Source organism: Mus musculus, chromosome 3, assembly GCF_000001635.26.
Source record: "Mus musculus strain C57BL/6J chromosome 3, GRCm38.p6 C57BL/6J".
NCBI classification, from domain to species: Eukaryota; Metazoa; Chordata; class Mammalia; order Rodentia; family Muridae; genus Mus; species Mus musculus.
Window position 1 is genome coordinate 127,069,270 of NC_000069.6, and position 24,797 is coordinate 127,094,066.

A 24,797-nucleotide genomic window follows, 5' to 3' on the forward strand; every position below is an offset into this window, starting at 1 on the left:
TTTACAATGTGTATAGAATAAATAGCTACGAAGATATAAACTAAAATCATATCTTACAGATGTTGGGATCTGAGAAATGATTACATGAGTAATGAAAATGTTTGAACATGAGAAATAAAAAAAAATGGTCATTACATATTTGAATATTGAACCTAAGTGGTCATTTACTCCCTAGCACTTTTTTTTTGTATTTCTTTACCAACAGTATAGATTATAAGAGCCAGATTGGGGGGTGGGGGGGTTGTCTGGTTTGTTGATTGTTCGTTTGTTTGTTTGTTTGCTTAGTTAGTTGCAATGTGTTCACCTCTTCATTGTAACAAGAGCTTTAAAATATCTGTTTTTGAGCAATATCTTAAGTGATCCAGTAACTTACACAAGAAAATATGTTACATAAGCAATGAAAAACTTAAGTCAACAACAACCACTGTAGGGTTCTTTCATTTCCCCCACCAGAGCAAAAGCCCATTGGACTAAAGTCCTTATATTGAATTAAGCCACTGTGCTCATTTGATCAGTTACCACTGCATTATTTTGAAGTTAACTAAATGGGCATCAAAATTTTAATTTCAAATATTAAAATAGTCAGAAGCTAGGGCTCCTTTGCTTCTCTCATACAACATACACACACAAACATACACACATACTCATAATTGTTTTTAATGAGTAGTTACTAAATATGTGTCCTATTTCAGCTGCCTTTAAGTCCTGGTCCAAGTCTCTATAGGCAACTGCAGTATAAAACAACTGCAAGATTCATGAGAACAGCTCACAGGAAGCCTCACCTTGTCATGTTATCAAGTGCAGACAGTAGCCTTGAATTTCCTAGCAAATATAGAAGATAACAGTGTAGCTCCGCCTCCAGACATATCTAGAAAATCTGAATACTCAATCAAATAAAATTACTGCTTCCTTCAGTGCTGTCAATCATGTTGTCACCTAATGATAACTAATCAACTTGAGAGAGTACTTGCAAATCAAAAATCACAATATGTGGTCTAACACAGGCAGAGACACAAATATACTGACAGATTTCATGGGGATTCAAAAATCTCTTTGAATTTTCCAAAATAAAAATCTCATTTTATTTTTATGATATTTGCGGTACATTTATTTTCTGAGAGTCACATAAAAGCTGTCAGCACTCTAGAGCTATTCTTATCCCATGTCTGATATTGAACAGCTTGAAAGGCGAGGATTGTGGTGCATGGGTAAAAGGGCCTGCCTAATATGTGTGGGGCCCTAGGTTCATCTCTATATTGAGCAAAAGAGACAGGCAAACAAAAAATCAGTGTTGAATATTACTAAGGTCCCATTTTAAGTCATTTTTCATGTGTTATAATACCTGTGAATATGAATAATATAAAAAGATTCAGTAATGTTTGAGAAACACCATAGTTTAAGGTGACAAATGCCTTACTATAAAATTCTTCTTAATTAAGTGGGCCTGTGCTGACTTACCCACTAGAGCAGGTGGCACTCAGAAGCTCTGAGATCAAGAAGGTGCATAAACTCCCATGGATACAATGTTTAACAGCCTTTAACCTGTTCTAGTTTACTGCTTGCCACAGAAAGACCCTTCGTATGATGAATAGATGGATATGATGGATATGATGGATATGATGGATATGATGGATATGATGCACAAGAGGAGAAGAATCCTAGCTGACAGTGAAGGTGAGTTCCCTTCTAAGACAACGGTGCTCAGATTAGCATGTGAAATAACAAGGTTGATCCATGTACTTATGATAACTGTAGAGTGTGCACTAGGTTTCCTGACACAGGCTGTCTCATTCCAAGAAGGAGGTACTTAAAACAACCTGTTCCTTTAGAAAGTGCTTTATTTACTTAAAAAAATCTGGATGTATAAAATACTTGATCCCAATATAAAAGTTACAGACCCCAGAGTCTAAGGAGTTGTGTTCACCTCTAAAGTTCACCCATGACAGGACATATTTATACCTAACTCATTTCCTAACTTTTCATTCAAAGTCAGATTATTTTAAAAAGTCTTACAGGAAATCTATTTTCATTGCCTTGCTTCTAGGTTCAAAAAGAACTCCCAACAGACACTCAAAGCAGGACATACAGAAAAAGAACTGATAGTGGTAAATTCAGACCATAGCAGTCAGTCCTGAAGGACCGGATCATGGCCTGAAGAACACTGGTCGTCAATTCTAGCTCTACCAAACAAGATTCTGGACTTCCTGCCAGGAGAACATAGAGTGTTGTTACTCTTTGTGCTGGAGAACAGTTTAACTTTAAGGTCCTCAGATTCCTATACATATTCTTGCATCTCATATATCTAATTATATCAAACTGAATTCAAGGTAAAATGGGCTTCCAAGAAAAGCGTGCCTCATTCCTGAGAGAGAGAGAGACAGGATGGAAGGGATAGCATAGGGAGAAGAGTTGGCTCCCTGCCTGCTGGAATCTGGCTGTTGCTGCTTGGCTCAGCCCACTCTTTTTGTAAAGAGTGTTCTTGAATTCTTCTTTTGAGGAGCAGAAAAGAAAAGAAAAAAAAAAGAATGCTTTTGAGGTGAAGACCAGAAGAAACTTGTGACTATCCATAACATTAATTCCAAAATATACCTGCTCCCAACACACGCACACACACACACACACACACACACACACACACACCACGACTCATCTATTTAGGTATATTTCTGGAACATGACTGTGTAAAACAGTAGTTGTCAAAGCTAATGGGATGATCATTATTATTAGGCTTTCAAATAATGATGCCCACACAGGACCAGTTGTTCAGAAGGAATCACCACTACCGTTCAGCAGGGTTTTATCACGGGCTACGTGAACGCTGTGAGTAGCGTGTCTCCTAAGGGATGAATCTGCTCTGATGTAAGTACTTTTACAAAGTCTATAACTAGAATTTGATCTATCGATGAATAGATGTCCCAATGGCATAAAGTGTGCAGATAAACACTCTGGGAACGATGTGTTCATTGTCTGAGACCGGGGCAGAATCCTGCAGCAGGGCCACAGAGTCTACTACAGAATCAGAGGGGCAGAAAACAAATGAATGAGTGATTTTCAGAGATGTACAGTGTTTGAGTCATTTTCTCTATCAACTGAAAGGTCATGAAAGTCAGTAAACAGATTTATCAGAAATTGTTTCCTTGTCACATGAAGGGTGGTAATGGGGGTTAAGAATTGAAATATATCTTAGGAAAAAGTCTAGAATACTCACACTCAGGAGAGTAATATGGGCTAATGAGAGAGAGAGAGAGAGAGAGAGAGAGAGAGAGAGAGAGAAGGAGGAGGAGGAGGAGGGAGGGAGGGAGGGAGGGAGGGAGGGAGGGAGGGAGGGAGGGAGGGAGGGAGGGAGTGTCTTGACTCCCGTTGTCGGATGTAAGCAGATTGGCTCCATATATGCGAGGTTTAAAAACTCCATGTGATCAGACCCTAAAGCAAATACATATGACATGGAAATAGGAGGGGGCCTTAGAGGGGAGAAAGGAAGCTGCAGAATGCAGGGAGGGCAACAAGGACCACATGTGAGGATAACGGTGTGACTGTGAGCAAAGTCCAAGGTGTGAGTCGGGGTGCCATTGTGAACCCCATTACTCTGTATGGCAATTTTTGAGATCATGATAATATTTAACAGAAATATAGGTTTTGATAAAGTGATAGAGAATTTTACAACTAGTTATTAGAGCTAACAAAATAAAAAGTGAACATTTTTGGATCTGTTGGTTTAATTACCAAGAGTTAATAAAGAGACTGAAGAGATGCTCCGGTGGGAAAAGAATTTGCTATGCAAGAAAATAAGACTTGCATTCAAACTTCCAGGAACTATGTAAAAAAAAGCTGGGTGTTGCTGTGCTTATGACCCCAGTACTGTAGGGACTGGGGACAGGAGGATTATTAAGACTTGTTCACTGCCAGTAAGGTTCAGTAAGAGACCCTCTCTCAAGAAAATATGGTGGAGAATAACACAGAAGGAGGCTCTATTCTCTCCTCTAAACACACATGCATGGCACACAAGTACATACACACACACACAAGTACACACATATGGACATACATACATACACACAGAGAGACACAAACAGACAAACAGATACACACACATAGACAACTTAACCACACAACACACACACACCACTAAACCAGACAGACAGACAGGCAGGCAGGCAGGCAGACAGACAACAGAACTAAACTAGAAGGACAAAAGTTAATATCATAAGAGGCTTTGGGCTTCAGTTGTGCAATGATGTTGAGCCCCTGGTACACACTGACCATATTCAAATTTTTCTCTGCCTATTTGTATCAAGTACTTTTCTGAACATTCAGCTTTCTGTTCCACATGTCAAAGCTGTTATGGCCAGGAAGTTCCACACTCCTAATTACTAAAGATAAACGTTAGTAATGGAGTAAGGATATACCTCTCTCCATCCTAACCCAGAGAAAAACAATCTTTCAACTCCAAGAGACAATCAGGAAAACAACAACAACAACAACAACAAAATGACAGATGGCATTGTCTGTAACCTCAACCCCCTGACTCTCGCTTTACTGTTGTGGAGGGAAATAACATGATATGCCTGACAATTAGAACCACAGGTGACATTCATTCTGCATTCAGTGCCAGCCAGGACTTTGCATCTATCTCACATTTGTAGCGACTCTACGAACCAAGTGTTACTACCGCTAGATTAGAGGTGAGATACAGGGCCACGGGGAGGTTAAGTCACAGACTCAACCTCACAGAACACAAGCAGAAGGAAGCAGCGGTTCTTAGCTGCTGGACCACAGGCAGACGCACAGTCTCCGTTCCCAGTATTGCACTACTGGGTTGTGACACTTACTTTGCCCCTGTGCTTTGTTCCCCTTGGTGATGCTGTTATTTTGCTCTTCTCTGAAAAGATGCCCCCTGCCCCATTTTGTTATTGTTGTGATGGTGGTGGTGCACGTTTCTTTCCCTTTTTGCCTGTGCTAGAGATAGAACCATAATGGCTCAAACCTGTAGCCTAGTGTTCCCCACCCCCACTGAGCAATACAGGATGGCTGATTGCTTACCTAGGCGCCCTACTTTACCTAAACCAAGGCTTTATGTTTTAAAAGATTTCAATTTTTCATTATTTTCGTAAGAGTGTTTTCTCATCATTCTGTATTATCTGGGAAAAAATAATCTAGTTTTTTAAATGGACAGGAGCCTACTCTAAATCTTCAAAACACAGCTTTACTTGGGTGTACCTCTGTTTAAAAATCCAAATTCCTGCTGCCCAAACCAATAAAACTTCTTCCTGCTATGAAAGAGAAAGGAATTCTGTTTGGGTCCAACCAGTTGGATTATTCTGTTGATACAATTAAAAGTTCTGGGAACATTGTGGCTCCTGCCCATCACCCAGTGAACTTGGCTCCACTGTCTCGCACTATTGATACTCCTAAGTTTTGAGTTCATTCTTTCGATCCAAATCATACATAAGACAATTAGTCTCCAAGGAGAAGAGTCATGGTATTTCTAACAGTCTGGAGCTAGAATGAAGACACCCACTAGTGACAGGGGAATAAATGGAAAGTTCAGATTCAGCTGAGTTTGTTGGAAGCCATGAAGACATACCTTACTTACAAGGTGGCTCCTGTTTAAAAAAAAAGAAAAAGAAAAGGAAAGACATAAAGAAACAAACGCTACTTCAGAACAGAGGTTAGCCGGAGTTATAAAAATACTAAACAGTGCTCAATGTAAAAAGCAGATGGGTAACATCACACGATGACTCCTGTTAACCCTCTATTGTCTTCCTGCTTTATACATACATACATTTGCATATATATAATTTAGGATTTGTGCTGTGAATCTGGGATTCTGACACCCACTTTATTCTATTTCCCTGAATATGTCCCCACCCACTCATTTAACAACAAATGTTGGATGCACAAAACTATGTCCCGAGTTAGCTAGGAATGAGGGGAATAAAAAATGAGGGAAGGTTCATGTCAGCATCCATGGCCTTAAGTCCATGCCTTTTCAAACTTGCTAAGACTCATCAGCAAGATAGTTAACTTGCCTGCATAAACACCTCTTTTAAAAAATATATGAGTCAACTGATAATGGTGGGTATCTAAATTCAATGATGCCATCAAAGTCGTCAAATGAGTTAGGCGTTTAGAAGAAAACATCTTAAAATTTGATAATTTGTCCCAATCATAAATTTTCTCACAATATAACAAAAAAATCCCATTTGAAGCTTTGTGTAGGGATTCCCTGCCATGTGAATCATCAAGCTAACAGTGTGCTGCACGATTAATGATATTTTAATCTCATAGTGATGACGTCAGCCTTCTTTCAAGATCTGTTGAAAGCTGACACAATTAGGACCACAAGAAGAATAAGCTTCAGTGAGTGTGGACTCACAGGAATGTTAAGATGGCTTTAGCTAATTATCCTTGCGTTGTCCACAACCCATATAAACCACCAAGTAATACCTAATACCATAGCTTCTAACAGACATTTACTTGGCAACATTTGCCATATGTCACCTTCTATCACATCACTGGGTTCAATGAGTCATTTGGAGGAATACAGCCCTGTTCTTTTTATAGACAGAAATCTCAGCATTGCAGGTTAGTGTCCTGTCATCCTAAAGAAAACCCCGGTGCCCATTTGAACATCGTTTGCTTTCAGCTCCATGCTTTATAAGTTCATAATTCACTGACACATGTTTTGTGGTATGTGACATGCCAGGCATCTCTCGTGGCCTCTGAAGCAAGCACGGTTCCCAGACTGGTAGCACCCACCTCTGAGAGCTAACCACTCCAGAGCATCCAGAAACTGAAGTGAGACCCAGTTTTAGCAAGCCCTGCAGGGGATTACACTGCAGGTGTATGTTTGAGGACGCCTATCAGAGAGTAAAAGAATGTTATTTTGCTCTATACAAAAATGTCTCTGTTGTAGAGCTTGGGAAGGAGCCCAGAGCTGCCTGCCTGCTGGATACCTGTTCTACTACTAAACAGACACTTCTGGCTCATGCCCACAGGGCAGTTATTAGCAGTTATTTCATAGCATCCTGTGTTTTCAGGCTCAAGATGCAGCTGTATCTAATGGGAACATAACATTTTTTTTAAAGTGGTACCAATCTTCAAATAGTTTTCTTAAAGGTTTACGCTACGGTATGTTTTCGATTCCTAGTTAGCCATTGATACAAATTTAGCTAAAAGTCCGAGTTGCAAACAAAAATAGAAGTGATTAATCAAAACGTCATAACATTACACAGACAAAAATGGATGATGTATATGTCATGGGATTAATCTCTGTAATCAAAATGAAGCAATAACTAAGCTGATTACAGCACTTATCTTTAGCATTTCCTGGATTGGTATGTGTGTCGTGCATGGAATTATATCTCTGGAGACAGAATGAGGAATGAACAGGACAGGGAGTAGATATTGCTACATGAAGACAAGCCAGGGGATACTCCAAAGAACGAGCTGCCAATACCTCATGTAGCAATAATGTGTGATTAGCACTATAAAAAAAATAGAGCCAAATATATCAAATAGAAAGAAACTTGTTTTTTTTTAATTGTTTGTTTTTGTTTGTATTTTAATATGGTATCAACCATAGGGCTTGCCACATTTGAAAGGAATGGATTTTTATTATAAAGGTAAGTTGCTTGATTCCTACCCACAGGGGAAAGAAGGGAAATATCATGCACACATAGTTTCTACCAAAAAAAAGGGGGGTCAGGTTTACCGTGTGATTTATCTTAATTATTATTTCTTTTTTCTTAACTTTAATAGGATCATGAATGTGCTTTCATGCTTATGTGTATCATAAAGCTATAGGGTTTCATTCTGCCAGCTTTCTTCAGTATTTTAGTGAAGTTGTGTATAAGTTAACAGAGTCTGGAAAGTCCTGCAGCATAGCAAACTTGCCCAGTGCAATGCTGGATTTTGGATAATGTTTTCAGATTACAGGAAAAACAGCTTATCATGAGGCGGCCCAGAACCATGAACTGCATTTCACAGAGGCCACTGTCATTAGATCCTTTTGGTTTTGAACTACGTAAAGACAATGATGGATTACCATTTGCCAAGTGTTTAGAAATAAGAAGTTTAACTCTATAATGTCATAGAATATTTTGGCTAAAATTGGTAAAAGAATAATTTGCAAAACAAAACAAAAAAACACATCACAAAAAAAATATTAAATCAATACCACAACGCCATATTATATATTCACAGCAGAGAAAATCCGAAGGTCACCAATACCTGCGACTGGGCATTGATATTGGCTCCTTCCTTAACTAGAACTTTGACAACTTCTGCTTGTCCAGCCAGTGATGCAATGTGAAGGGCGGTATTTCCCTTCTGTTAAAACAGAACCGAAAATGTTAGAGGTTTCCAAACTGTGCAGAAATCAAAATATACAAGCATTTTCAAGTTTATTCATATTATTAAAATCTACACTTTGTCATGGTAAACCACTCATTTCCCCAAGCCACCTTGCAAAAGATTTCTATTTTAAAATAAGAAGTTGGGAATCTCTTCTGACATCTCACTTTACTTTCTTTTTTTTCTATTAGATATTTTCTTTATTTACATTTCAAATGCTATCCCCAAAGCCCCCTATACCCTCCCTCTACCCTGCTCCCCGACACCCCTACTCCTGCTTCCTGGCCCTTGCATTCCCCTGTACTGGGGCATATGATCTTCACAAGACCAAGGGGCCTCTCCTCCCATTGATGGCCGACTAGGCCATCCTCGGCTACATATGCAACTAGAGACACAGCTCTGGGGGGTACTGGTTAGTTCATATTGTTGATCCTCCTATAGGGTTGCAGATCCCTTTAGCTCCTTGGGTACTTTCTCACTTTACTTTCTTTTGTAGTACTGGTGCCTCTGTGTTGGGGCCATAAGAGGACTGGATTTTAACAAAGCCACAGTTTGTGGATATGTGTGTGTGTGTGTGTGTGTGTGACAGTATCCTGTAAAGATGAAGGGATTTTAATAAAATAAAACACCAAACCACATGATTGTAAGAAAATGTGAATTTAAAAATGCTTATTGAGACAGTGCTCATTAACTGTGCAAAAATAAGTAGGGAGACTGGAGATATGGCTCAGTTAAGAGCACACAGACCCCATCACCTACATTAGGTGGCTTACAACCACACCAGTTCCAGGACACTGGATGTTCTGTTCTGTACCCCCTCAGATATGTGCGCGCGCACGCGTGCACACACACAATCTATAAAATAAATCTTTCAAAAAAGCACCTGGGGACTCTCAGTGGCTGGAGAAACTTTGCTTACAATTCTGTTTTTACCTACAAGGACATGTGATTTCACTCAAAGTATTTTTTAAATTAAGAAGTAAATTCTGGAGCAACCATGAAATTACTTATGACTTCTACTACTTGCTACATCAGAATTTATGATACAACTCAACACTGATCAAGGAGGTTGAAAATGTGATTAAGAGAAATCATGAAGATAAAAAACCTAAAACAAACAAAAGCATAGATTTCAAACCATAAAGTTCAATTCTCGTTGTCTTCTGCTACCGGCTCACTGCAGAGCCACAATCCACTCAGCATTTGTGGAACCCTTTCTTCTTCTTTTAAAAGATTTTTTTCTCTTGAGAATTCTACAACTGTAATCTAGGATTCAAAGTTAATCAAAACTGGTGGAGCACATCTGAAATCCCTGCAGTAAGGGACACTTGGAGTCCCAGACCACCTGGGGATCCACAATTGAGATCCTTACTTATTTCAGGAAAGAATTCCACCAGATTGAGAATAGCATATCTTCCTGCCATGAGCAAGGCCCTGGGTTTGATCCCAAGCACTCTGTTCCCAACCAAGAGGGCGTGAGGCAGGGGAAGAAAAGGAAGTGGAGGACAATTGAAAAGAGAAAAATATCAGTAGAATTTAGAAGAAAAATAAAAGCAAGAGCAAATATCATTTAAGCAACCAAAACATGGTGGGCTCAATGAATGTTTATGCTAATATGCACAATTCAAGGGAGGGAAATACTGTGAACTATATTACAATCAATAGTTTAATAATTCTAGTAATTGAAACCATAACCCAAAAGTTCTCTCCCAGTAGAGCACTAAGGATCTGGTATACTCATAGCAAACAGAATGAATCCAAAGAAAGACACATCCACTTAACCAAAGCAGAAGATTGCTTGTTTCCACTAAAAGAAAAAAAAAAAAAAAAAAAAAAAAACACCATTTCAGGTAAGTTGGTTTAACGCTGCTGTTTGTGTGTTTGTTCGTTTGTTCTTAAATCATTTGACTGTAAGCAAATGGGTGCATGTGTCTGCAGAGGATCATGTTGATCTAGGCTTATTTTTGTGAATCAAAGGAAGAGTGATAGGAGATAAAGAATGAGATCTGGGCTTCCAGACTTCTCGAGTCTCACATCTAAGTCCTGAAGTGAAATGATCGCAATGCTTTAGAGTAATGGAGACGGTTTCAGCTTTATTCCGGAGTAGTCAAGGATCCCTAGGAGACTTCTGAATAACCGGAAAAAGCTTTAAACCTCTCCAACAACACGTTACAATAATTTAAAAAATGACAAAATAGAACAAAATAAATAAATAAACAACAACAACAACAAAAAACCCTCTCTTCCTCATTGTTAAGAAACATGAACAGTACCTTGGTGGCAGAATCCACGGAGGACCCTCTTCCCAGCAGCTCCTGCACAAGGCCCACATGGCCTTCCTTGGCTGCCAGGTGGAGAGCATTGAGTCCATTCTGAGAGAAGAAGAAGAAGAAGAAGTCAGGCTTAGGAGCAGAGAAATGACAAGACAGCAGTGTGCTAACCATGCTCAAACACAACCCACAGCAGACACGCTCGTTTCTTGTCTCTAGTTTTCTTTGCTTTCTTTTTTAATTTAATTTTATTTACTTACTTTTTTGGTGTTCACAGGAGACTATTTCTGTTCAGAAATTTGAATCTCCAGAGATTTAGGCACAATGGTAACTGAATAGGGTTTAGAGAACTTATTTTATCAACCTTGAACCTCTTTAATTAAGAAGTGTAGAAACGTGGGGCTGGAAAGAGGCCTCCATGTGTAGATCTATGGCTCTAAGTTTACACCCCAGCACTTCCAGAGTCCATGTAAAAAGCTGGGTGTCAGAAGTGGAGATATAGTTCAGTGGCTAAGAATACTAGCTGCTCTTACAGGGGCTATGTTCAACATACACAGGGCACCTCACTACTGTCAGTTACTGCAGTTCCAGGATTTCCTATGTCCTTTTCTGGCCTCCATGGATAGCAATCATACATGTAGTGCACAAATATACATACAGACAAGAAACCCACATGCCTAAAGGGTTTTGTTCTTTTTTTTATTAGATATTTTCTTCATTTACATTTCAAATGCTATCCCCAAAGCCCCCTATACCCTCCCCCCACCCTGCTCCCCAACCCACCCACTCCCACTTCCTGGCCCTGGCATTCCTCTGTATTGGGGCATATGATCTTCGAAGTACCAAGGGCCTCTCCTCCCATTGATGGCCGACTAGGCCATCCTCTGCTATATATGCAACTAGAGACACAGTTCTGGGGGGTACTGGTAAGTTCATATCGTTGTTCCTCCTATAAGGTTGCAGACCCCTTGAAAATAATAATTTAAACATTATATTTAAAAAGTTAGGTATTGCTGCAAACCATCTGGAACTTGGTGCTCACAGGGGACAGAACAGGAGGGTGCCTGGGCTAGCTGGTAAGTAACTGAGCTCCAATGATAACCTGTCTCAGAGGAATAAGGCAGAGAGCGGTGCAGAAAAACACTGGGTGTGCTTCTTTGGCCTCTGCATATTCACAAGCATTCCCAGAACACATTATGTACATATGCACACATATAAAAAGAACATACATACATACACACAAAGCATATAAGTGTTTTCTAATGAGAAAATAAAAACAGCGATTCTAAATTATTTACTGGGCTCGCTAAAGTCAAAACTCTATCCAGTATCAAATATACAGTTTTTCAAATAAATCTTATTCTTAAATATTTAAATGATAGAAAAATCTCTTTTACAAAGTGATTAAAAACCAAAAGACCATGTTCAAGGTTACACAACTCTGCAATGATAGTATTGTACTTCAAATAAATTTAGATCCCAAGAGCCTTTTCTTTAAATAAATAACTTTATCTTAGAATCTCTAATAATACTGTCAAATCCAGTTTCTACCTACCTAAATTACTAAAATCTATGTACCACACCACTGAAAAAAATGTTATCTATATCTAAATGTGGCTTATAAATTCAATGTGATATTTCTTAACGTACCAATGACACATACACTTTTACAAATCCACTCCTAAAATTCAAGAAACCACAAAAAACCCCAAATAGGGAAAACTGACCTCAAAATATACAACAAAGTTGGAGCAACCCAACCAGTGTAGCACAGACATAGAAAGACACGTGGCCTTACAGGACTCAATAGAGAGGCCAGGAATGAATCAGTGTACTACATACAGTCAATTGATTTTTGACAAGTGTATCCATAAACACCATTTGGGAAAAGAGAGCATTTTTCAAGAAATGCAACAATGACCCCTTTGTTTCAAAACTCTACAAAGGCAGTCCAGTAATAAAAACAACACAAAAATGCATTCAAGACTCAAGATAAGACCTGAAACTATAAACTTATTAGGAAAAGTGTGGGGAAATGCCTCATGACATTGAACTATACAGAGGTTTTTTGGATTATTCTCAAGATCATAAGCAATAAAATTAAAAAAAAATAGAAGAATGGGATCAAGTCACACCGAAAAGCTTCCACACAGCAAAGAAACCAACCAACAAAGTAAAAACAGACTAGATAATGAGAGGAAATGTTTGCAAGCCACAATTGTAAGGGGTTATTTCCAAATACACAAGGAATTCAGAGAACTCAAGAATAAGACAATCACAAAGAAAGAAAGAAAAGAAAGAAAGAAAGAAAGAAAGAAAGAAAGAAAGAAAGAAAGAGAGAGAGAGAGAAAGAAAGAAAGAAAGACAGACGGAGGGAGGGAGGAAGAAAGAAAGAGAAAGAGGAAACAACAACAAAACTAAGCAAGCCATCTGAATTTCTCAAAAGAAGCTATACAATGGGGAACATTATGTCAAATATCACTATTATTAGGGAAATGTAAATCAAAACCATAACATATTACAGCATTCCTAAAATATCAAGTGTTGGTAAATATGTGCAGAAAAAAATGAACCTTTATGCATTGTTAGAGAAGAAAATTAGTCCAGCCAGTGTAGAAAATGGTATAGCGTCTTCAAAATACTGAAGAACAGAACTACCGTATAATCCAATTGTCTCATTACTGGGGATGCCGAAGGAAATGTAATCAGTATGCTAGAAAGATCTCTGTACCCCTATGTTCAGAACAACATCACTCACAGTAGCTAAGAAGTAAAACTCTCTCAGGTGGCCATAGGGGAAGAACGGATTTGAAAAGATACCCAGTAAAATATTGTTCATTCATACAAGTATAATTGAAATTCGTGACATGAGCAAAGCTACAGAGCATTCCACTAACTGAAACAAGCTAGGCGCACACATTCCCCTCCTGTGGAATCTGAAGACCGACTTCATACAAATTGTGAGTAGAATCCTGTTTCCCAGAGCTTGGGGAAGGTGGAAGAGAGGGTTGGATGGGATGAGACTGGCCAGTGGGTGCAATGTGGCAATCAGACAGAGAGAGAGAGAGAGAGAGAGAGAGAGAGAGAAAGAAAGAGAGAGAGAGAGAGAAGAAATATTTTTAAACTGGCAGAAGAAAGGATTGTGAACATTCTCGACAGAATAAATAATCATTGTTGAGGTGATAGATTAGGCAATTAGCTTCATCAACCATTAACACAACTAAACACATGTTGAAACTTCATCATGCATCCCATAAATATGGACAATTATAATGTGCCAATTAAAGGTAAAATAAATTACCTAAAAAGAAGAAAACATGTAAAGATTTTTACCATGAATAATGATTCATGACAACTTGCTTAACGCAATTACTTGGAAATAAAAGGTTGACAGACATTATAATGATAAGTTTTGTTTCTTTGTTTCTGCCAAAGCCACCTCCTCTCTTAAACATGAGGTCATGTAATTCAGTAAGCCTCTTACTTAAGGCTGATGGTTGGCTACTGACTGACAATTATCTGTGTGACTTTCTGTAATGACCCACTCTGTGAACTTCCTTCCAAGACCAGAGACATCAGACATCACTGCACTGTTTGCTCTACTGAAAGTCTGTCTCTTTTGATTTAAAAACAGGATCTTAAGGCTAGAGAGATGGCCATGTATGTATGAGAACTTGCATTCATAGCCTTAGCATTCATGTAAGAAGGCAAGTGTACCTGTAGCCCCACAGCTAGGAGAGGCCACACAGGAGGCTCTCTGGAGCTAATAGGCCAGTTGGCCAAGTGAAATCAATGGGGTTCAGTGATAGACCCCATCTACAAATGTAAGGTGACTATCAATTCAGTAAGACTCCTGAAGTATAACTGTGACCTCGACACATGTACACACATGCACATGTGTACACAAACACACACACACACATGAGATTTTTTTTTTTTTGGCGATCACTTTTATGCCACTAGAACTTTCTAAATACTTTAACTTTTTTAATGTTTTCTTTAAAAACAAAAACAAAACAAAACAAAAAAACCCTGATGCCTGTCTTTATTACACGTTAAAACAAATTTAAACTTTTAAAAATGGCATTGCTAGCTAGGATAAGATGCGGAATGATTTCCCACTACAAGTTCTTAAAATTTTTAGCCATAGCAGGTAGATGCTAAGAAGCCCTTACACTAATTACCTTGGCTTTGGAACTTTTAATAACAAAGGGAAATAGTCAGAAACAGATTTTGTTTGGTACATAGTGTCAGAAATAGGAACACAGCATGCGGACATGGCTCAGTGAGCTAAGGTGACTGCCACCAAACCTGACACCTGTGTTTAATCCCTAGGTTCCACATGGTAGAAGGAGAGACTCCTGAAAACTGCACTGACCGCCTCAGGTCTGCTATGGCATGCTTATGCTTATATACACATATATATGTGTGTGTGTATGTATATATATGTATATATATATATATATATATATATATATATATATATGTGTGTGTGTGTGTGTGTGTATGTATGTATGTATGTGTGTATATGTATATATGTGTATATATATATATGTGTGTGTGTGTGTGTGTGTGTATATATCAACACAATAAATGGCAACTTACCCTAATTGACTTTAAGCTGTTTTATTTTATGAGCATGAAAAAGCATTGAAGTTACTATGAGAGTGCACAGTGACAAGCAATTCCTTGTCACTGTACAGGTCACTTCCTGAGACCGTGTTCACTGCTGTTAACTGTTTTGGTAAGTTCTGTGGGTACTTCTCCTGAAGAGCCCCCTCAGGGGCTCTTCCCACAGAAGAAACTTCCCACGAGAGCCTTAGTGACACTGGAACCTGGCAACAGAGGTCACACTTCACAGGACATTTCGCCTTTAATATATATGTTTCACACTGCTCAGGGACCAAGAAGGAGACAAGTATGAAGAACAGATAGCCTTCATGTTTGGGTGAAAACACAAGGCAGGTTCTAGAATTTTCCCAACAGGGATTCTTGCACATGTGTTTGAGGACTAATTGTTCTTCCCATATCAAAACATAAAACATTAGTTTCTGTATTCATTAGAACATTCAACATAAGCTTATTGAGTTTGGCTGAAACTAAGAACTTTCTGGAACAATTTATTTAATGGAGACATTAAGCATTCATTTCTCAGATATCAGGATAGACATGTGGTGAGGTCATTAGAAAGCTTCGTGTCTGGAATACGTTATCACTATTCCCTGCAGAAAAGTCTTCACTGCCTTATGGAGAATCATTCAATACACATTTGGGTTTTACATAGGTGGATATGGGAAGACCATCCAAACAGCCTTCATGGCCTGTGTGCATAATCCATTCTCTCTGTTATCTATTGCTGTGATCTGAAATGAAAACACATCAAGGCCCTCGACATCCTTTTACTGTCCTTTCATTTTGAAAAAGAAGCATAGTTCAAAGTTTGTCTTCTTCGCTAGTTACCAGGAAACATCAAATAGATTCAACATCCGAATTAAGAAACTCCATTGTCTATCTCTTGCTACTTACTTTGTTTTGTGAAGTTTCATTTTTTTAATGACAGCATAATCACAATACCTGTGGACATGTGTATATGCATGTGTCAAACATGCCAATGATTTATTGTGGACATTTCGTGGTCGTCTTTTATCTCAGCACAGCACTGTGCTAAGTGAGCTCCCAACAGTCTTGTTATAGGCCCTGCTTCCTAGCGTTGATGAATAGATGGTAATTACACTTTATTGGCACATCAGTTCCTTCTCACTAGATACTTATGTCTCAAAATGCTAACAAACAGTGGTCAAAATTTAAATTTAATATCAAGAATTAAAAAACAAAATCTAAGAATGATTTAAACTTGGAAATAGTGGGCTAAACAGTGAGCTGATATTCTTCATACACCAGAGTGTATTGAGGTGAAGGAAAATCGTATAATAAACTGCAGCAAATCTGAAAGAAATAGATGTATACACAGTAAAAAAATTTCCAAACAATGATTGACAGTCCCAGCTGTCACTGAGTTCATAAAAAGTTGCTAGAAGTCTTTCTGTCTCTATGTTAAGAAGGACAGTGTTTTTATTTAAATGTAATTATTAAGTTTTTTGGTTTTGTTTTTATCTTTCCTCATACTTATTTCCTTTTTAAAGGTTATGGTTAATTTCTGAAATAGTAAGCTGTTGCTGGGGCTAAAGGAAAGTCTGTTCCTATTATTCTAAGTACCAGCATTGTGACTTAGGACCGTTCACTGACCCTCTCAACCCTCTGACTGTAATGTCTGCTGTGACATTTGTAAACAATGACAACGGAAACATAAGAGATGCCCTTTTGAACAACAGGATGACAAACATAAAAATGTAAGATCACCGATTACACGCTTCACGTCCACTGTTTGTAAGGGAAGGATGCAGAAATTAGGGGCCCTCAAACTGCCTGTTGATCCAACACCCTGCTGGACCAACATCCGTTCCGTCACCCTCAAAGCTGCATCATGGTCTTCATGGATACTGTAGTGCAGCTTAGCCAGGAAGTCTAAAGGAAAGTAACAGCTGGGCAGATGGCACGTGAGGTCAAATATGAGCGCCATATCCCATTTGCTTTATGAGAACAATATGGTAATATTTATTGCAGCAATACATTTTTATGAAAATATCTCTTGATCTCCAAAAGACTGAGCTTTTGCTGGACTTTGCAGCCAAGTTAGTAACATATTTTGAGATCAGTTTAGACTCTATAGTTAACCTGCTATAGTCAGTCTGTTTACATTTAACTACCTTTTAAGGGAATAATGTAACTAACATTACTATGCCTTGGAGTTCCCATACAAGCAGTTTTTACAAGCATAGCTTTAATTTTAGGTTATGTGTTCTTCCATGCCTCAGACCCAGTGTAATATATGTGTTTGTATATGTATGTATATGTATATATGAGTGTGTGTGTGTGTGTGTGTGTGTGTGTGTGTGTGTGAGTGTGTGTGTGGGGGGGGGGGGTGGTATGGTGCTGAAAGCAGCCAGCATGATGGAAGCAACCTCAAAACAACAATATGAACTAACCAGTATCCCCCTGGAGCTTGTGTCTCTAGCTGCATATGAATCAGAAGATGGCCTAGTCGGCCATCAGTGGAAAGAGAGGCCCATTGTTTGTGCAAACTTTCTATGCCCCAGTACAGGGGACTGACAGGGCCAAGAAGTGGGAGTGGGTGGGTGGGGGAGTGGGTGGGGGAGCGTGGGGGGGGACTTTTGGGATAGCATTGGAAATGTAAATGAAATAAATACCCAATAAAAAACAAACAAACAAACAAATATCCACCCTAAGTACTGCACACAGCACATGGATCTAGCTTAGGAACTGCTGTCCTTAGTACTGAGTGCCATTCAGGGTGAGCCGGGGTCACAGAATCACTGCTTCCCTTGTAAATCCCTGTTAAAGACTTCTGAAAAGAGCCCTGCCTCCCTTTCTCACAACATGTATTCTGTGCTGTTCAATAAGTACAGAACAAAGCCTTTTATCAGGGACAGGCATAGCAGATTTCAGACACATAAATCAGGGAACTGAGACAGACTGATCAGAGAAACACAACAGAAATGCCAGTAACTAAAACTGCAGAGAGATAGAAGACAAGGGGAGAGAGCAGAAAATCTTAATGTGGGCTTTCTCTTGTTTAAACTGATTCTGAGTTGCTTTATTTTCATCCCTTAATGTGTTGTTCACAAGTGCCCTCTGATGTTATTTCATAATAATCTGAAGCCTGGAATAATTAGTTTTGGTAATGGAATACAAAAATGACTTATATTATAAACACTTATGTTCAAGAAGTCCTTGTTTTATATACTTTATTTTAATTTTTTTAAAACTTTATGTGTATGTTTGTATGCCTGACTATGTGTGTGCACCATGTGCAGCCCCAGAGACCAGAAGAGGGAAGAGATCGGAGTTCAGATTCTCTAGAACTGTGAACTGCCTGACATGGATACTGGGAACTGAACACTTGTCCCCCCATAAGAACATCAAGTGTTCTTAACCACTGAGCCATTTCTTCATCTCCTATATACTTTATTATACAGAATACTTATCTTAAAATGGTTGAGTATTCTAAATGTACAAAAAAATGGTTCTAAACACAGAGGTGTTAAGAGATCTTTCTCTTCATGCTGTAGCATTAAAAACCTCAAGAAGGGCAATAATAGTCTATCCTTAATTCCAAATGGCCTGGTCCACCAGACAAGAGTCTACGTCTAATGATGCTGGAGACAAAACCATAGTAATCTTAATATTAGTGAGAAGAACGCAAAGTTTTGGTGAGAGATGGAGACAGAAACAGAGACAGACAGAGAGACAGATAGAGACAGACAGACAGACAGAAACAGAGACTGCTATGTAGTCTGATCAGTTGTGTAGATTCAGTGGCAATATTGTTATAGTTGAGACTCCTATTGAATTTGTACTTATAAAGGGAGACAAGTAACATAGCTTGAACATAACACCTTAAGGTGTAGATTCACTTCAGCAGTTACATATTTCCTGTCAGTTTTACTGCCTCCAATACAGATTCGTTTCTAGCGAACAATAGTTTGAGCATATTCCAATGATTTTGAGCAGACACAACTAAGGAGTGTTCTGAGCATGAATCTTTGACAACAGCTTCACGTATGTCAACGCTGATGCAATAAAACAGACTAAGTTTTTTAAACAGGCAACAAATATTCACTGAGGTTCCTGTATTAAGTCATCAGGTTCTGTGGTCCTTTGATCACCAAGAGAACTGCCACGTATTGTACTACAGTTTTCGGATGATGCTATTTCTACATGCCATTTAAGATACCTAAATATACCTATGCCAAGTAGTGAAACAATAAGAACATTCTGCTTCTATGAAAAAGCTGTGTGCCCACTGCTCCTTTAAGGTGCCTCTGTTTCTCTAACAAGCAATAACACAACAGTATAAATTATATCTATATGCTATCTTCATGGATCCATCATTTCAAAATGGACTAGTCTGTTGCTATTGTGTATATGTCAGAATGTAACTAACACTCAATGGCTCTGTAAAGCATTTTATTACTACCCATTCGTCTTGAAGTTTCATAAGAGCATAGAAAAGAGGTCAATGGGAAAATAGGTCACGAAGTTAGGGAGAGAAATAGCAAACGATGCACAATGAACACCCAATAGCAAGCAAACCGCTACCTACTGGTTAACAGTTGTTTGAAGAGAGTTCTAAGCAAGAAGGTACTACAGCATGGTTTCTAACCCTGGGTAGCCTATAAGTGTGATATGTAAGTAATAAAAATAAAAATCAATTAGCAACTACACAGACATGTCAATAATTTCAAGTTCATATGTCTGAATACTATGCTTTGTAAATCCTACAGGGCTTCTACCTTGGCTTTTACACACCAAAAAACATCCAACTAACATATGTAAGCTCTACATTTTAACTGTAGTAAAATGTAAATGTTCAAACGGAAGCAGGTAAAATATGTGTTCAAGGGAAAGTTCAGAGGAAATGGTCAGTTTAAAGGACAGTAATCTGGCTTTCATCCGTCCAACTATTGGAAAGATGCCTTGCCCTTGCTGACTAAGCTCTCTCAGAGCTACAGTGCTAGCTTCCATAGTGGTAAGTTAAATTGGGCATGTTTTATTCAAGAGTATGTTTACTAACAAAAATATTGTTTTATATACATTAATTTACTTTTTAGGTGTTCTGAATTCCAGTGGAACTGTGGGAGAACTGTATGAGAAAACCCTGGTTCCATGAGTAGCCACTGACTCAATAATTCAGAGACGTGATATTTGACATTGAAAATCTGAACTCTCTTTATTCCTGTGCTATTTCCACACAGTCTTACACCTGTGCCTAACATTTTTTATGGATAGATTCTTTAATGACTAAGTTAATATTCATTAAAGTAAAATATTCACATAAAATCTCAAAGAAAAAATATTTTATCTACATATAATTGGCATATTTTACTGAAATTTAAATGTTCAACTTAAAGGGAACACACTACTTAAATAATAGCTAAAGCTTACTACAGGTTTTTCTTATTCAATCCCTATATTAAGCACACAATTGCATTAATTCCCCTAATCTTGAAATTAAACATATAAAAGATGAACTAACCAGTGACTAGGGGTGAGAAACCAAACTCAGACTGCCATTCTCCACTATAATCCTATTTTATTCTTTAGAACTCAACTTCTTATGGTCCCTATTTGCAATTCTAATTAGTGAGAAATAGCTCAGACTCTGAAAATTATTTCTTAAGCTTTTTAGAATTACAAGGCTCAAATGAGCCAATGTGATAAAAAGAATATTAAAGTGATTTAGACAATTCTGCGGTATTAAATGAATACTGAACTTTGCTAGTTTTCATCTAAACGTGAAAATGAAGAGCGGAGGTGTTGTGGCTGATCTCTTGGTTTCTTACAATAATAAAGTATTATGGTTCAAAGGTCAGATGCCAATTAATGACACAACGCTGCCCTACTTTTTTTTTAATTTTATAAACACTGTTATTTAAAAAACATGCAAATAAGTAAAAAGATCACACACCACATCTAACTGGAATCAGACACTACAACTCAATGCATTTCTACACAATTAGCGTAAGCCTTCAGAACCGAAGCTAGGAGCTTCACTTCAAGTTCCTGTTTTCACTCGTGAACATATTTTATCCACTTGTTCTCCACCAAAAATGAAAAATCAGTGGCAGAACTGATACAGTTAAGCTCTCTGTAATCCTTCCTAGCTCATGCACACTACTTGCAGTTGGTCCTTTCTCATCCTTAACATTCAGTCTCTCTTGTGCTTCTTTTCCTAGTGTTACACTGTACCTCTCTATAGATAATCCACTAGACAAGGTCTTAGATGTGTGTCACTAACTGTTTTAAAACATCAAGCAGAGTGGTCTTTACGATTTATTTATTTCACTTATACACGTACAGTCACTGTCTTCAGACACACCAGAAGAGGGCATCCGATCCCATTACAGATGGTTGTGGGTCACCATGTGGTTGTTGAGAATAGAACTCAGGACCTCCAGAAGAGCAGTCAGTGCTCTTAACCACAGAGTCATCTCTCCAGCCTTGAAAAGTGTTTTTTAAAAGGGAGTTGAAAACCTAGGTTGTCTCTCTTGAATAGGATTTTTTTGAGGCTGACAATAAAAGACAGTGCATGTGTCAACCCAGATCCTTTCTATGGATGAAAAATTTTACCATACTCAGCAGAGCAATAAGATGTCTGGAAATTAGTATATATATTAAAAATATTATTTAGCAAAATTCTGAGGTAAATGTATTAGCATTTGTCTGAATCTATACATCAGTAACTCTAAAATCAGTGCTGTCATTGTTGGCAGCTAGTACCTCTTTTGTTAATAAAATGGTGTTTAACTTCAACCATTAGAAAGTCATGACTTGTTCGCTCAAGTGAATGTGACTATGATGTGATGGGTTGTTGTGTAATTCACTAGAGGCCTGACACTCTCCCTTTAAAGTAGAACTGTATGTTGTGAACAACATATGATGTATACAGAATAGTATTGAACATGTAGCAGGCATGCAGTAAAGGTCAATAGCTTTTGATACCATAGGTATTATTGATTGCCACTCCATGGATATGATATATCTAATTTACTCTTTAGAATGAGTTAGTAAATTTGCCCAGGATCTACTGTTCAATCATGTATTCACTGAATGTTAATTTGTTGCATATTATGCATCAAGGCTAAGTCAGCTAGCAGTAGACTCTTTTTTACTAACAGTAACTTCTAGTGTCTACGTTTTAGTTTATTGTGAGTTGATTCACATAAGTCAATGCTAATCTTTCACCCCTAGGTTAACTTCAAACTTCTCCTCATCAGTCCCTTATTCTCCCTTTGTTGCTAATGCTTCCTGTTCCAACATGAGGTGCTTGCTTGCATTCCTGCATATTGATAAACTTTTAGCAGTGGGCACTGAAGAGATGGCTCAGTGGTTAGAAACACTGACTGCTCTTCCAGAGGAGCCCGGTACAATTCCCAGCACCCACATTGGGTGGCTCACAAGCTTTTGTAGCTCCAGTTTCAGGGGATCCAATATCCTCTTCTGGACTTCACAAGCACAAGGCATATACATGATACATAGACATATATGCAGGCAAACATATACGGACATAAGATAAAAAATAATACCAATAATAGTAAAATGTAAGATTTTAGCAGTGAATGAAATTTGTTAATAAGGCTCTAGTGCTTTTTATATATATAGACATGGAAATCTCACTAAAAGCACAACTGTTTGAGAAAGAAAACAACTGTGTGTTTAGTATCCAAATGGCTAACTGTAAAGAACTTGAATAACATCTTTTGGCAAACTCCTTGCTGTCTTGGATGAGAGACTTCCTTCTCAGTTCCCTAATAACGTAGTTCTTTTTGCTCTCTACTTTCCTCCCCAGCCTCCATGGGACCAATTACACACTTTCCCTTCTTTCTCAAAGACAATATTATTCCATAAATTCTCCAACAAGCCTTTTCCCCCAGGGGCAGAGACACTCTTCACTCAGCCCCTCAATGGCTCTGCACATCCACCAAGGTTCAAGGACTCATTTCAGACCAGCCATCATCCAGCACCCTGAACAGAGAACTTCCTAAGGGTGTGTGCTCACACACACACAGGCATGTGTGCATCCTATGACCTGCTTCTCTAAATTTTGGACTCTCACCCTGTCCTTAAAGACCTTTCATTTCTGATGGAGAAAGCTGAGAAGGAAGAGAGTATGGGACAAAAGACAATTGTCTATGTCATGCTTATCAGAACACCACACAAAATATACATAATCCATCATGCCTCTGACATTCTCATCTAGGAAACTAAATTATAACCTGGACTGTTGAGATTAGATAGAACCTCTCTCTCTCTCTCTCCCTCTCTCTCCCTCTCTCTCTCTCTCTCTCTCTCTCTCTCTCTCACACACACACACACAGAGAGACAGAGACAGAGAGACAGAGAGAGAGAGATTTAGCTTTGAATCATGTTTATTATCAGTGTGATGGCTGTTTCTTACAATGGAACTGCCAAATTATCTTTACTATATGCATTTCCTTAATCTCTAGGAGCTGGCTCCCCACAATTGGAATTAGTTAGCATTAAAAACAAGATTATCTTTTTTTTTTCTGTTCTGTTTCTTATTCCAGGAGACAAAAAGGCCAGAATTAGGGTACTCCATTCCACCTTTGGAGAAGAAAGAAGTAGAGAGAGGGAGAGAGTTAGAAAACTTCTTCAGAGGGGAGAAAAGATTCTTTAAAGTCGTCAGAAGAAGAACAAAAATGAAGAATCTGAGTGGGCAAAATCTCAGTTACTGCTAAAAGGCCAAGTGGCTTCCAATGGCACAAAGAAACTAACCACGGAAGAGGGTGACAAACAGGAGTGGCAGCTTTACCTCCTCATACCCCACCAGCATCCGGTTGTAGTTCCCACAAGAACCATGTTGAGAGCATGTTTGATCAAGGCTCCCAACATCAGCGATAAAGGTGGAATTCTATAGAAATTTACAAGCAAAACCTGGTTAGCTTCCTCTACTCTTCCTTTAAGCTCGCAACTGCTGCTCACTCGGGACCTGCCTGGGGTAAACTTGTGATGCCATCTTCCTCAACTGAAGCCAGTGATTAGGTCAGCCCTTACGTATCCAAACTTAACTCCTGAATGCCTCTGCATAATCTCTTTTCTGATTCTCTCTCTTAACAATTCCCACTCCTGAAATTTCACAGCGAGCCCTTTAATCACGACCAGCCTGACCAGTAGCATCTCTCTGTGCTAAATGTCTTCCCAGAATATTCCTCTAAACCTCATTCTAGCTGAATCCTGATGATACAGCTTCCTTGATGCTGCCAGAGCATGATCGCTTACACGCCCCCATCCTACCCACTGTGCTTGCTTATTACTCTGTCTTCCAAACTCTTCCTTTTCCTTCATAAGCCTCCTTGTGAGTTCTGCCTGTGTTCCCCTGGCTCTCATTCTTCATCCTCTGAAGACTATAACTTCACTGCCACACTCTCCCACTCACACACTCATGGGCTTACCAAAATAATTTAAGGTTCCAGAATTCTTGTCTGCCAATGACACATCCTTTCCTTTACCTCATATACTCACTCCAAGATCACACCCTAGCCATTTCAAAACAGAACTTTCTTCCAAAAT

The 24,797-nt window shown here is 38.6% G+C and overlaps 1 protein-coding gene across 43 annotated transcripts in view; it reads right to left on the minus strand.

The window, feature by feature from the left end:
* Positions 1–24,797, minus strand: part of Ank2 (ankyrin 2, brain) — a 578,741-nt gene that overhangs the window by 147,663 nt on the left and 406,281 nt on the right. For all 43 annotated transcript variants that reach the window (XM_006500891.3, NM_001327938.1, XM_006500893.3 and 40 more), the window contains 2 exons: positions 10,629–10,727; positions 8,233–8,331 (listed from right to left, as the gene is read on the minus strand). In XM_006500891.3, coding sequence (XP_006500954.1) covers positions 8,233–8,331; positions 10,629–10,727 — 198 coding nt within the window. The remainder of the gene's footprint in view (positions 1–8,232; positions 8,332–10,628; positions 10,728–24,797) is intronic.